Consider the following 13,364-nt stretch of genomic DNA (forward strand, 5'->3'; position numbering starts at 1 on the left):
GAGGGGGAGGGAGCTCAAAAGCCAGGAGGTGAGGGGCGGGCTGAGGAATGTCTTAATGACCCGATCATTTTCTCACCAATGAAAATGATCAATGACTATCTCTTTATCAAACAATTTTTTGTTTCCCACGAGAGAGGCGGTCATTATCATGATTAGATCTTACAACACTGTACTAGTGATGAGTCACTGATGGAAGCACAGCATCTGCGCTGAGAATGAAGACGATAAATGCTGGGAAATAAATTGTGGGGAAAGAATAATCACATCAATATCTTAAATCTTCTCTTCAGCCATCTTCGTATATCATAACATTAAACATCCGGGTCTAGGCTCGTGTATACGTACGTTCTAAACCCCTCGCCACACGGCAACAATGTGGTGTGTCTACGGAAGTGTTTACGTCGTCGAAGGAGAGGACCAAGAGCGTCTTGACGTGTCCGTGATGGACGACCCTGATGGACCGAGGTCACCAGGTCGTTGAGGACAGGAAGACCAGAGAGAAGAAAGAAGAATTTCTCCCACGTCCTCATAACTTTATCCTTCATCATTTACTTGGTTAGATAAGAGCTCGTATCTTGTTTACCATTGTACCTGTTTACTAATTACATGAAGTAAACATGATTTTCAAGGAGTTGGGTCTTTCTTTTTTCTTGGAAGTAAGTTTGTTTAAGTCCAGAAATGTTGGTTTCTTCCTCCATAGTCGTTTGTCAACCAAGTAATATTTCACGTCCTCGGAATGTTATGTCTTGCGGTCGTCCCCCAACCTGAAAAACTGACATAAGACAAAAAAGGAGGGAGTCGAGCTACCATGATGATTCCCACACTCAGAAACTTATCTTATAAGAACCGACGAAACGACTTAGATCTACTTAGCTTAGATATGAGAAGGTTAGGAGGTGATCCAATACAGGGACTCAAGTATATCAAAGACTTCTATAATCTAGATCTAACAAGCTACTTAAGGTTAGATTCCCCTGATTTCAATCGTAGTTATGGAAAGCAACACGTAAGCAAACGTTTTATCTCGAATAAGGTGAAGTACTTCTCTTCAACAGGATTGTTAACATGTGGAATGAGTTACCAATTACAGTAGTTGTAAGCAGTGCCACAGACAGGATCAACAACAGACTCAATATGTATTCAGCTACAGATCAACGACTGACATTACTTCCACCTCTTCAGTCACACGAAAAGCTTCCAGGTTTTCTCTATGAGTAATCTGCCTATCTTTTTACTATTTACAGACTAAATCAGTGAGCTTTTGATCTCTTCCCGTATCTGACAGAGCCTCGGTAGGACCCAATGGTATGTTACTGTTTAAATTCTTGTGTAACAGCCAAAGTATTTGCACGCCTCTGGGTCGTGTTTGCCTTAATCCACAGAGCACTGCATCTGATGGTCACATAAATGCCTCTCTAGAGAGCAGTAAATCATCGTATAAGTCAAGATTTTGGAAATTCGTATCATTACTTGAGTTAATCTAATTCCCTTGGCTAGGTGTTTGGAGTGATTGTATATAATGACGTCCACCTCGTCAATCCAACTTCTTCCACCGTGACTCCCGCTTAAAACGTCCAAGTTTGTAATGTATTCAGTGGCTTCTTCTCCTCCCCGGCCCATGTGTGCGTGAATACTTGGTAAATTGCATCATTGGATTGTTCCTGGCACACGCTCTGTCTTCTCCATGCAAGCAAACACTGCCTGCCCCACTTACACCAAAGTTCCTCATCAGAAGCTTCCAGGGATGTTGCTGGGTCCTCAACATTTCCATGCGTCGTCAGGCTGTTCTGGGGAGACATTCCTCTCACGGACGTACAGTGTGAATCAGTCCCTCACAGCGTGCCGGAACTAGTGTGAGCTGGGCGGGGGTGAGGTTCGTGCGGGCTCTCCTGACCCGGGCACGACATAGCCGTAATCCTCCGCACGCCACCCTGACCTCCCCACCTCCGCTGGCCATCAGTCACCCCGCGCAACAGAGATAATGCAGATCATCCTTGCATTACGTTATGTACGCTGCTTACACCCTGCCAGTCTCCTCACGGTGGCACTACCACACCAATGTTTCCCCGACACCTACGCCAACACCACACCATCCTCCCAGCGCCACCTCAACATCGCCACGCAACCCAGGCTACTTGAACGATATCGACCTTCCCTTGCCACCTTCCCCACGCCACCTGGACCATACCAACCTCCCCACACCACCTGGACCATACAGACCTCCCCACACCACCTGGACCATACCAACCTCCCCACACCACCTGGACCATACCAACCTCCCCACACCACCTGGACCATACAGACCTCCCCACACCACCTGGACCATACCAACCTCCCCACGCCACCTGGACCATACCAACCTCCCCACACCACCTGGACCATACCAACGTCCCCACACCACCTGGACCATACCAACCTCCCCACACCACCTGGACCATACCAACCTCCCCACGCCACCTGGACCATACCAACCTCCCCACGCCACCTGGACCATACCAACCTCCCCACGCCACCTGGACCATACCAACCTCCCCACACCACCTGGACCATACCAACCTCCCCACGCCACCTGGACCATACCAACCTCCCCACACCACCTGGACCATACCGATCTCCCCACACCATCTGGACCATACCAACCTCCCCACACCACCTGGATCATACCAACCTCCCCACACCACCTGGACCATACCAACCTCCCCACACCACCTGGACCATACCAGCCTCCCCACACCATCTGGACCATACCAACCTCCCCACACCACCTGGACCATACCAACCTCCCCACACCACCTGGACCATACAGACCTCCCCACACCACCTGGACCATACCAACCTCCCCACACCACCTGGACCATACAGACCTCCCCACACCACCTGGACCATACCAACCTCCCCACACCACCTGGACCATACCAACCTCCCCACACCACCTGGACCATACAGACCTCCCCACACCACCTGGACCATACAAACCTCCCCACGCCACCTGGACCATACCAACCTCCCCACACCACCTGGATCATACCAGCCTCCCCACACCATCTGGACCATACCAACCTCCCCACACCACCTGGACCATACAAACCTCCCCACACCACCTGGACCATACCAACCTCCCCACACCATCTGGACCATACCAACCTCCCCACACCACCTGGACCATACCAACCTCCCCACACCACCTGGACCATACAGACCTCCCCACACCACCTGGACCATACCAGCCTTCCCGCATTACCTGAATCATACCAACCTTCCCGCGCTACCTAGGTCACCCCCCCCCCCCACATCACCATCATCATCATCATCAAACGGTTGCTTTCCTTAACAAGGTGACCACCAGGTACGGGTACCGCGGCAGCGACACACGGAGGAACCTGTGGGTGCTGCCCTCCGGGGAGCTCCTCTACTACGTGGCCGCCGTCGCCGTCATCCTGGACCGCACTGACGACGTCCAGAGGCACTACACGGAGCACACCGAGGACATCCAGTGGTGAGGGAGAGAGACTTGAGGCTTGCTAGCTTCCCTCTTGATAGCTACTGGCACCAACCAGCAGCTCTTCTGTATAATCCCTCCACCTACTTCACGCATTAGGTTCACTACGCGTCTCAGACAGTAATCTATCGTCTAACCCCCTCAACACAAAGGCACACTTTCTTTAGTCCTGCATCAAATCATTTTCTCATTTCGAGCAAAAGCTCACTGGATGTTCCTGGCAAGTCATCTACCTTCTTTCTGTGAGTTGGTGAAAACCCGTATGATTTCTTCTTCACTATCACATATCACTCTTCTAGTTCTCCTCAGGTTCCTCCTAACTACATGGTCGTCAGCTGTTCCTCATGTTCCCCCGCCTGATGCAATTCTTATACTCCCAGATTCACAAGCCTCTCCCTTTTCCTGCAGACCCACGTGTCCTACTTTAACACAAATGCCCCCAACATTTCTCATGTATCATGTATTCCTGTATATTCTGTGTTAGAAAATATAGACTATCTTGCCATGCAACACCTCCTGACGTACCATCTGTATCACTTATTTCCAGTTCCTCCACAATATATCCTCCAGTAGCACTGCTGCCTCTCTCGCCGTTCCTGTGTGGTGCCCCTGCTAGTCTCCCTGTGCCCTGCCTCACACGGCAGTCTCCTGGTCACGACTTCATTAGCGCCTCTTGTTTACCTTACACACTATATCACGCATGAATTAACTTACGTCTGTATAACGTATCAATGGTATATAAATTATGATCTCTATATAAACCCAGGATACTCACTCCAATACCCACTCCTGCCTCATACAACCGCCTATCCTTGGTAATATTCTCATAGATGTTCCCTCCAGCCTTCTCATCCAAATCCTCCACCACTCAGTAATGTTCTCATCACAAGTCACAGGAATTAAGAATATCGATATAACGCTCACAGAAAGGCTATCAGGTCCTGCCCATCACTGGCCCACACCACCAGAAGTGAACCTCAGCAACGTGTTGTATCAGTGTTCACATCTCTCGGGTCACTTCAGGTTCATGTTTTCCTGTCTTCCTCCTACAGATATTCCTGACGTTTTATCAGTTCATTCGTTCTTTTTTTTTCACTGCTGAACAGTATGATAACAGCAGAGATGACCTCATATAGAGTGACAGGTGAAGATCAACAGTTTCCTCTGCGTCTGCTAACATTGTGTGTGTGTGTGTGTGAGTGTGTGTGTGTGTGTGTGTGGTGAATGCCTCTTCAGAACTAGTGATGTTTTTGCTATGTGATGACTTATAGTGTGGCTGGTGGAGACTGAAAGTCGACGGTTGGTGTGTGTGTGTGTGTGTGTGTGTGTGTGTGTGTGTGTGTGTGTGTGTGTTGACTATAATTCCCGACGTCCCAGTGGTCTCTCACTCTGCCCCTCCTGCAGCATGGCCCTCCATCCGTCGCGGGAGCTGGTGGCTTCAGGTCAGCGGGCGTCTCGCGGGCAGCGAACCACCGCCCACGTCAGGGTATGGCACGCCCGCACCCTCACTACCCTCCATGTTCTGGGCAAGAAGGACCTCGGGGCGGGCATCCTGGCGGTGGCTTTCTCCAGCAGGGTGAGTCGTTCATTCCTCCTGACGTAGACAAGAGGTCCAACAGAAGGCATCTTAAGTTTCATCAGAGGTTCAACAGGATCATTAATTTCCAAAGGTTCCACCACAATTTTCCTCACTAATGCACCTTACAGCTATTTTAACATATATGTGAGCAATTCAGGTCAGGTATTGACGTTACCTTTGTGATTCAGTGACTTCTCTAAAGACCACTTGTGTCAGTGTTTCGTTCTTAGAAAAGCACACGGCAGCCAGCCAACTAGAGGCGGGTAAAGTTGATGATGTATGTAGTCCACACAAACACTAATATTAACCAAAAACTTCCCATCCGTGAGCAAAGTTGTCTCGACTACTTCATAGCTGCTTTCCCGTCCAGTCTTGGTTTTCTTGGTCGTTTCCGTTGCATCTATTGGTTATTTTCGTTTGTCCTTCTTACCTCCTCCTTCTCCCTCCACCTCTCCTGCTACCTTGCCACACTCTCCCCACGTATTGATTCGTCATACTCTCCTGGTTTCCTCGGGTTGACACGTACCTGCATAGATCACCAGCTCGAACCGTCCGGGTTCTTCATGTTGCCCTTCATCTTATCTTTCCGGGTGGCTGAGCATTCAGCGAGAGACGGCCCCTGTACCTGACGGTGATGCAGGTTCAGTGTGCGTTACTACCCAACCTGTGGCCAGGGGCACGAAGAAGGATACAGAGTACACAACAGGTTCAGAGACGAGGTCCCTCAATGTTTGAAATACATTACAAGTATTTACGAAGTAAAATATTTACAAATATTAGACGAAAATGAATGATATATTCAACAGTTTACGTAGTAAGTGAACTTTTCACAAAGGCTGAACAACACTGATGGGCTTAAATAACAAGATACTGGATAAGTAAACTGTTTACATAATCAAAATTTAGAACACCTTACAAGTTCCTGAGGTAGAGCAACACTGCAATATTCGGGAGGGGACATCACCGAACTGACAAGGATCACAACAATCTTGCACTGAATTAATGTTGCACAGTATGAGAGGAATCTTACTGGCAAAGCTTACAGCTGGTCTGCTCTGTGTGAACAGGAGAGGCAAATTCACACGAGTATCTACCTATACAGAGACCAGCCTGAAACGTGCAACAGGAGAATACAAAGGAATTCAAACAGCAACAGATCACTGGATCCACACAAGGCTGTTGGTGACGGAGGAAGACATCATCAGAAACTCGCAGCTTAGTGTGGTAATAGTTAGATGGCACAAAGATGATTCAAGTTGAGTCAGTTTCAAACTGTCAGTGTGGCCGAGGAGCCATAAATAATGTAAGTAGTGGAACTAAAGCGAAATATTAATGAAGTCTATTCTTAAACATATTTATAGTACTGCCTTCAACCACTCTAATTGGCAAATCGTTCCATGTGTTAACTATTGTGGTGAAGAAGAGCTACTTCGCCTCATTCGAAGGAAAACGTTTGCCCAAGAGTCTGCATCCATAACTACGAGGGATATCAGATGAATCAGGCTTAATGGTATGTCAAGATTATCAAAGCCTTTGATCATTTTGAATACTAGTATTAGATCACCTCTTAACCCTCTCTTTCCTAAGCTAAATAGATTCAAGTCGTTTAATCTGATCTCGTAAGCTTTGTCTCTCATCCCGCGAATCATCTTGGTAGCTCGATGTTGTACTCTCCATTCTATGTGTGTTTTTAGGTGAAGTAATCAAAACTGAACACAAGGTTTAAGATGGGGACGAATCAAGGAATTGTAAATAGTAAGAATGAATCTTCCAGGATCTACATTCGAAGGCCTTACCTATGAATCCAAAAATCTTGTTCGCTCTTTTCACTGCTTCTGTCCGCTGCTTACATGGTTTTAGGTCACCAGAGATTATTACGTCCAACTCTTTTTCTTCTTTTACCTTTTGCATTTCAACGGCATGTGTCTTAGACCTAAATCTTACAGCGATGAGAATGGGGAACAGTCAGTGAGGAGTGTGAACGTCCACACACTGATCCTAACTCCCTCCGTTCCTGGAAGGACCCATCAGTATTTGTTACAAAAACCAAATGGTTTATGATGGGACACATCTGTATATATATAGTCTGAGGTTATGACTAAAGGCGACATATGGGACTCTCATCATCTCAGGACGTAATCTAAGTAGAGGTTTTTGTGGGAGAGTAGGGGAAACGTGACGTCAGAGAAGTTTAACTTCCATGAGGCAGGAGAGCACAGCTCTTGACTCACATGGAAAGGTTCGCGAATATCATGTACTGCAAACCCTACGACCGACCATGGCCTTCAGCTACTCAGGGATCTGACGTGGGCATTAGACCAGATACATGTACTACCATACAGCTTCTGAGGGGCCTGGCTGCCTTACCCACACAGCTGATGCTGCCGCCTCGTCAACAGGACCCGGGAAGGGCCTAAGCGAGGTAGGCAGGTTTACATCTATCATGTTCTCTGTCTCCTCCTCTGTCACCAACCCTGCGCCTCGTCTCCTCCTCAGAACAATGGGGAGTTCCTGCTAGCTGTGGACGCGGACAAGGAACATCTACTGTCCGTCTGGACCTGGACCAACGAGAAGGTCTTCGGCAAGGTGGCGGTAAGTACCTGGTGTAAACCCTCGCGGTCAATGTCGAGTGTAAACCAACACGATGACTACCTGGTGTACACCCCCACAATAAGTACTACCTGCCGTAAATCTTCCAAGATGAGTACCTGGCGCACAACCTCACGATGAGTACCTGATGTAAACCCTCACTAACTGGTGTACATTCTCACGGTAAGTACCCGGTGTACATTCTCACGGTAAGTACCCGGTGTACATTCTCACGGTAAGTACCCGGTGTACATTCTCACGGTAAGTACCTAGTGTACCTCAGGGTAAGTACCTAGTGTACCTCAAGGTAAGTACCTGGTGTACCTCAGGGTAAGTACCTAGTGTACCTCTGGGTAAGTACGTGGTGTGTAGGTAGTGTGGGCGGGATGATATGGTTATGGTTAGTGCTACAATCTGAACTGGGTACAGTTGTAACGTCAATCACAGGTTAGAGTCAGTGGTCTGATCAAACACGGAATCACAAATATACCTGAAGGTCCACTAGGACCTCCAAGGGCAAGACCTGGACAAAGCAAATTGTAAGTTTGACGTAATGACAAACGTCTTCCAGAAGGTTCTGACTCAAATAAATGCACCGAACTCGGAGAAATAAAATGTTTTCGGTGACACTGTACCAAAATCATTAGCAAAACAGGGCAATTCTGGAGGTACATTGTTTACATTGTTTACCGTGATGGTTAAGGCTCAGTAAAATGCGATGGGGATGTTCGTCCATGACCGTTGTAAGCTTAGTTCTGGTCTGGTTGATGGGTGTTAGTAGCTACGCGTTGGTAGGTCACGGAAACCACGAGCTAAACCTGGTGAAGTTGTCACTTTAACTATCATAATCATTCTAAAAAAACAACGAAGACCACAATGGGAGTGAGAGAACGCTTCCGAGCTTGGTTTTTTACCTGGTTGGGTCTGTAGGAAGACCATGGTTACGACCCTACAACTTAAGGATACTCTTGCTAAGACAGTGAGGGAGTGAGGTGAGCTACTGACGGTGGATGCTGGTGTTTACAGACTCATCAGGACCACGTGTGGGGCGCCGCCTTCCACCCTCTGGACAACAACTTGATCATCACCTACGGCCGGGGTCTCCTCTCTCTCTGGGCGAGGAGGAAGGACGGCATCTTCACCCGCTCTGACCTCGTCCAGGTGAGGCCAGCCTAGTGCGGGGGTCGACATGAATCCGTCGCCATGGTCACATGGAATAGATTTTAGGTCTCAATCACACGAGAGTATTACAATTTCCGCCACCAGGTGGCAGTGTGGGCTGAGTTTTATACTTAACGTTGGGAACTTATGTTGTCTAGTGAGTTGCATATAATGTTCCACCTGGTTCCTGTTAAGAGAAAGAGCCAATAATTTTGATATTCCTTTACAAGGTGAGCCTTCCAGTTCGTCTGATTCCTAGTCAAATTTCAGCTACTAATTTCGTGGCACTTCCTGTTTTGACCTGAGTTCATAACGAGGGAAACATCAAATGCAGTGATTCATGTTTTAAGTCATTATAAGAATTACCTTACAGAACGTAGAATTGTTAACAACTGAAATTATCCCATATGTTACTGTGTTGTGTTGTGTTGTGTGTGTTGTGTGTGATGTGTTGTGTTGTGTGTGTTGTGTGTGATGTGTTGTGTCGTGTGTGTTGTGTCGTGTGTGTTGAGTGTGTGTGTGTTGTGTTGTGTCGTGAGTGGTGTTGTGTGTGTTGTGTTGTGTGTGTCGTGTGTGTTGTGTGTTGTGTGTTGTGTTGTGTTGTGGGTCGTCTTGCTGTAAGTGTTACTGTGTTGGACCTTCCTCAGGAGGGCTCGGGCAAGACGGTGACGGCGCTGGAGTTCACTCCGGGCGGTGACCTCATCACCGGGGACCAGGAGGGCCTCCTCACCGTGTGGAGCATCGACGCTGACGGAGACTACTACATCAAGAAGGAGTTCCAGGTGAGGCCACAGTCGCCACACACAGGAGGGGGAGCTGGTCATCCAGACAGTACGAAACAAGTGATCGGCTCTTGCGGCTCCCACAGCTGCTCCTGACCCTAGGTGGAGGACCGTTTTCTTTCCATAATCCAACAAATTAACTTCCCCGCCACAGAGATGTACAATACGTTTTCTAAAGTGTTGAGGATGATATTAATTTTTCATTCATCCTGCAAGGTATTTTTTCAGGGAGACATTAATTTCTCATTCATCCTGCAAGGTATTTTTTCTGTTTTCCTGTCGGCGAGCGTCGGAGGGTATGGAGGGTAGGGGGACAGCCTTTGCTTTGCTATCCTTTTTTACTTTTGTATTCCTTATTTTTCTTTGCGTTAGAGCCAGACCACCTCACTTGGACTTCCAGTCTGCGTAGTCAGTGTATCTATGTAACACTTTAACGTCACAGCTAGTGCTTGCCTGCACGTTCCATGGATAAGCGGAGTGATGCCCTGGGAAAGAGCTTTCGAAAGAGCTGGATATCTAAACATGTAACGTTCAGGATAATATTCAGGTCTGTTGCACTGGAAAATTACGAGCGAGATTCTTTGAGCGGGAGTTTCAAGGTGCAGCAGGAGCTCCGGAGGAGACACACACCATCGTTAGGGCACATTGAGTTTATATCCTCAAGATGTGAAGTCCTGTATATACACGATTCATCACTGGACTGTTTGGTTATATGGCTCCTAAGGTAAAGATCTTACAGAAGAATTTCAGGGAAACTAGACAGACACTTTCCCCAGGGTACCAACGCTTTTCCGCGCGTCTCTGTCTCCTAATGTCGAGTATCTGTGCCGGTCGCTCCACCGCGGTAATCATTGATAAGCTATTGCCTCCATCAGCGGCTGCTTTACTGTGCAACCGATGCTCAGCCTTTGAGAGGTAGCGCTAAAGTACTTCAGCAGACACAGAGGATCTATGTCAGACCTCAGTAGGTAACTAATCGTAACACCAGATGTTACAAAGTTGGTTCGTTACATAGATCTATAGTCTTATGTGGCTAACTCACCTACCTGTCGCTCATGAATCAAAAACGTATTCTACATCTTACCATGTCAACAATGGTGTCATTCAGGACTCGAACCTGTACCCTTCGTTCTTTTCTCTCTCGCCTTCTGGTCACACTTACTCCGGCGATTTCACTAAATATTCACCAATCTTCTTTTCCCTTCTCAGTCCGATACTTTTTTTTTTCACTGAACTCATTCCCTTCCTTAACTCGGACCACACAGCATCTCCAGACGGGAGTACAGAAACCTAGTAAAATTCAGCTAAGTAAAACCTCAATTTCCTCCCATATCTGTCATGGTGAAAAAAAAAATAATAATAATCCTTAGCAATAGTAGGCATCTCTCGGTATACATCTCTCCTCTGTGAAGAACCTTTGTCAAATCCTGTTATATTCAGCACACGAGTAAAAGCTGGAGGGAGTGGTAGCCTGCCACACGACCAGTGAGGGTCACAGGGTTGTCGTGCGGCAGACAGTGGTTCTCCATCAGCCCTGTGTGCTACAGGAAGGACGTGAACTCGTGGTTACGATCTCTTCTCAGTAAGAGACTGTAGCAAGCACGGTTAAGGTGACTGGGACATTCTCTTATTGATTCTGATTTTCTCAAGATGCAAATCACTCTGAGGGAAAGAACATGTTGAGGAGTAAGGTGGCCTATTTACATTATGAGACGTTGCCACTGGGGAAAACTGGAAGGGAATTTTCTCCATGAACGAGATAGTTGAGTATGGAGTGACATTTGGCGTGGTTCATGTTTACAGTTATTTGTGATCACTCTTTATATGACATCAAGCTCTTATCTCCCATTATGAAAACCTATAATGATAGCCTCTGTCTCTCTCACACACACATATTCATATGCCGTCTGTCCTCTCCTTCTCAGGCACACTCCAGTGCTATCAACTCCCTGCAGTTGCTGAGCGAGGGGACAGTCCTCTCCGGCGGGGACAAGGACCGCAGGATCATCGCCTGGGATTGTGAGGAGGACTTCGAGAAGATCACCGAGACGAAGGTAAGTCTGACTCAGGTGTTACCGCTGCGGAAAGCCCGAGGAAACCAAGCCACTACAGACGAGGAGCAGGAGGTATATCCTGAGATGCGTCGAATGTCTGTGTTAATAATGACCTCACTTTTGTAAGGGAATGGTCATAACCGAGAACCCGACACGACGAGTACTTTAGGCTTTTGAAACAAGGGCAACATCACCTGTGATGACACTACAACACCTTCTCTTTCTCGACTGGAATCTCTCATGTTCACATAACCATTCAAGGTCCGTGAAGCAGCTGAGCTACATGTGTGCGTGTCTTTTGCCACTGTGTCGATTTAATGAAACATAATACAACTAACTGGACGGTCTGGCTGGTGGCTGTTGAAGCTGGACTTTGTCCAATACAGTCGCTGGGGAGACATGTGCGCATGGCAAATACTGGAGGGCCTGGTCCCTGGCCAGCATATAAATATAATGCCTCGTTCTTTATCATATCCAAGGAAGACCAGAGATACCGTACGAAACATTAGGGAAGGCAGCATAGATGCAAAGGGGCCATGTCTGTGTAGTCTACTTCCAGCAAACATAAGGAAGACCATGGAAAAACCCTTAAAAAGATAACTAGACTACATCACTTGAGCTATAAGGTGTACTAAACTAGCTAGTTTAAAACACCGTATAACAAGCACGGCCTGCAGAATGAAACAGCCTGGTAGACCAAGGAAACAATCGGAGACCACGGGGTCAGAAGACCAGCCCCCTAAACCAGAGTAACATAAACGTATACATTAAGGGAGGTTGTTGATAAAGGTGCATGAGATCAGCTGTTGCTGGATCATTTAGTGTAGATAGATGACTGAAGATGGAAAAGGTTAATATTATGATAGTAATTATGCGTTAACAGGATATCTAATGTTAGTGCTTACTTAGGAATTATACTACTGAGGCCACACCACATATCACTACTTGTGGTCTTGAGATATTGGAGGATAATATGTGTTGTGCCACATCAGTAGAGTTTCATGTCTCAGACTGACACACCACCAGTAGAGTAAATCCCATCATCCCCTACACACTACAAGCTAGTCCTCACCCGAGACCTCAAGTAACAAGCCAGTTCTTACTCCAAACCAACAAGTACAAGCTAGTTCTCACCCCAGACAATAACTACAAGGTAGCTCTCACCCCAGACCACGAGTCCACGAGCCCGTTCTCACAGCAGACCAAACGTACAAGCCAGTTCTCACTAAGACCAACAAGTACAAGCTAGTTCTCATCCCAGACCACAAGCATAAGCCAACTCAGTACACACCCATTTGCCCTACATTTCATCAAGCCTTGCTACCCACTCCCTGTGTTCCATTTCACAATGTTATCCACTCCCTGTGCCGCCCTCTCCCTCCTCCTGACAGACTTCCTTTCTCCTCCCTGCAGCTCCCGGACCAGGCTGGCGGGATACGATCCCTCTACCCGCAGCGACCAGGCCACAACGACGGCAACATATACGTTGGCACTACCAAGAATATGGTGCTTGAGGGCTCCCTCCAGCGACGCTTCAACCAGGTACCCTCCACACCACGCTGACCACCTGCATGACCCTCCACACCCTCGCTAACCACCTGCATGACCCTCCACACCACGCTGACCACCTGCATGACCCTCCACACCACGCTGACCACCTGCATGACCCTCCACACCACGCTGACCACCTGCATGACCCT

At 47.7% G+C, this 13,364-nt stretch overlaps 1 protein-coding gene across 1 annotated transcript in view; it reads left to right on the forward strand.

The window, feature by feature from the left end:
* LOC139759463 (echinoderm microtubule-associated protein-like CG42247) overlaps positions 1 to 13,364 on the forward strand; it is a 270,591-nt gene that overhangs the window by 240,405 nt on the left and 16,822 nt on the right. The window contains 7 exon segments of the mRNA XM_071681615.1: positions 3,347 to 3,496; positions 4,904 to 5,075; positions 7,575 to 7,670; positions 8,694 to 8,828; positions 9,476 to 9,610; positions 11,536 to 11,664; positions 13,078 to 13,206. Of these exon segments, the coding sequence (XP_071537716.1) occupies positions 3,347 to 3,496; positions 4,904 to 5,075; positions 7,575 to 7,670; positions 8,694 to 8,828; positions 9,476 to 9,610; positions 11,536 to 11,664; positions 13,078 to 13,206 (946 nt within the window).

The sequence above is a fragment of the Panulirus ornatus genome, chromosome 3 (assembly GCF_036320965.1).
Source record: "Panulirus ornatus isolate Po-2019 chromosome 3, ASM3632096v1, whole genome shotgun sequence".
In the NCBI taxonomy this organism is placed as follows: Eukaryota; Metazoa; Arthropoda; class Malacostraca; order Decapoda; family Palinuridae; genus Panulirus; species Panulirus ornatus.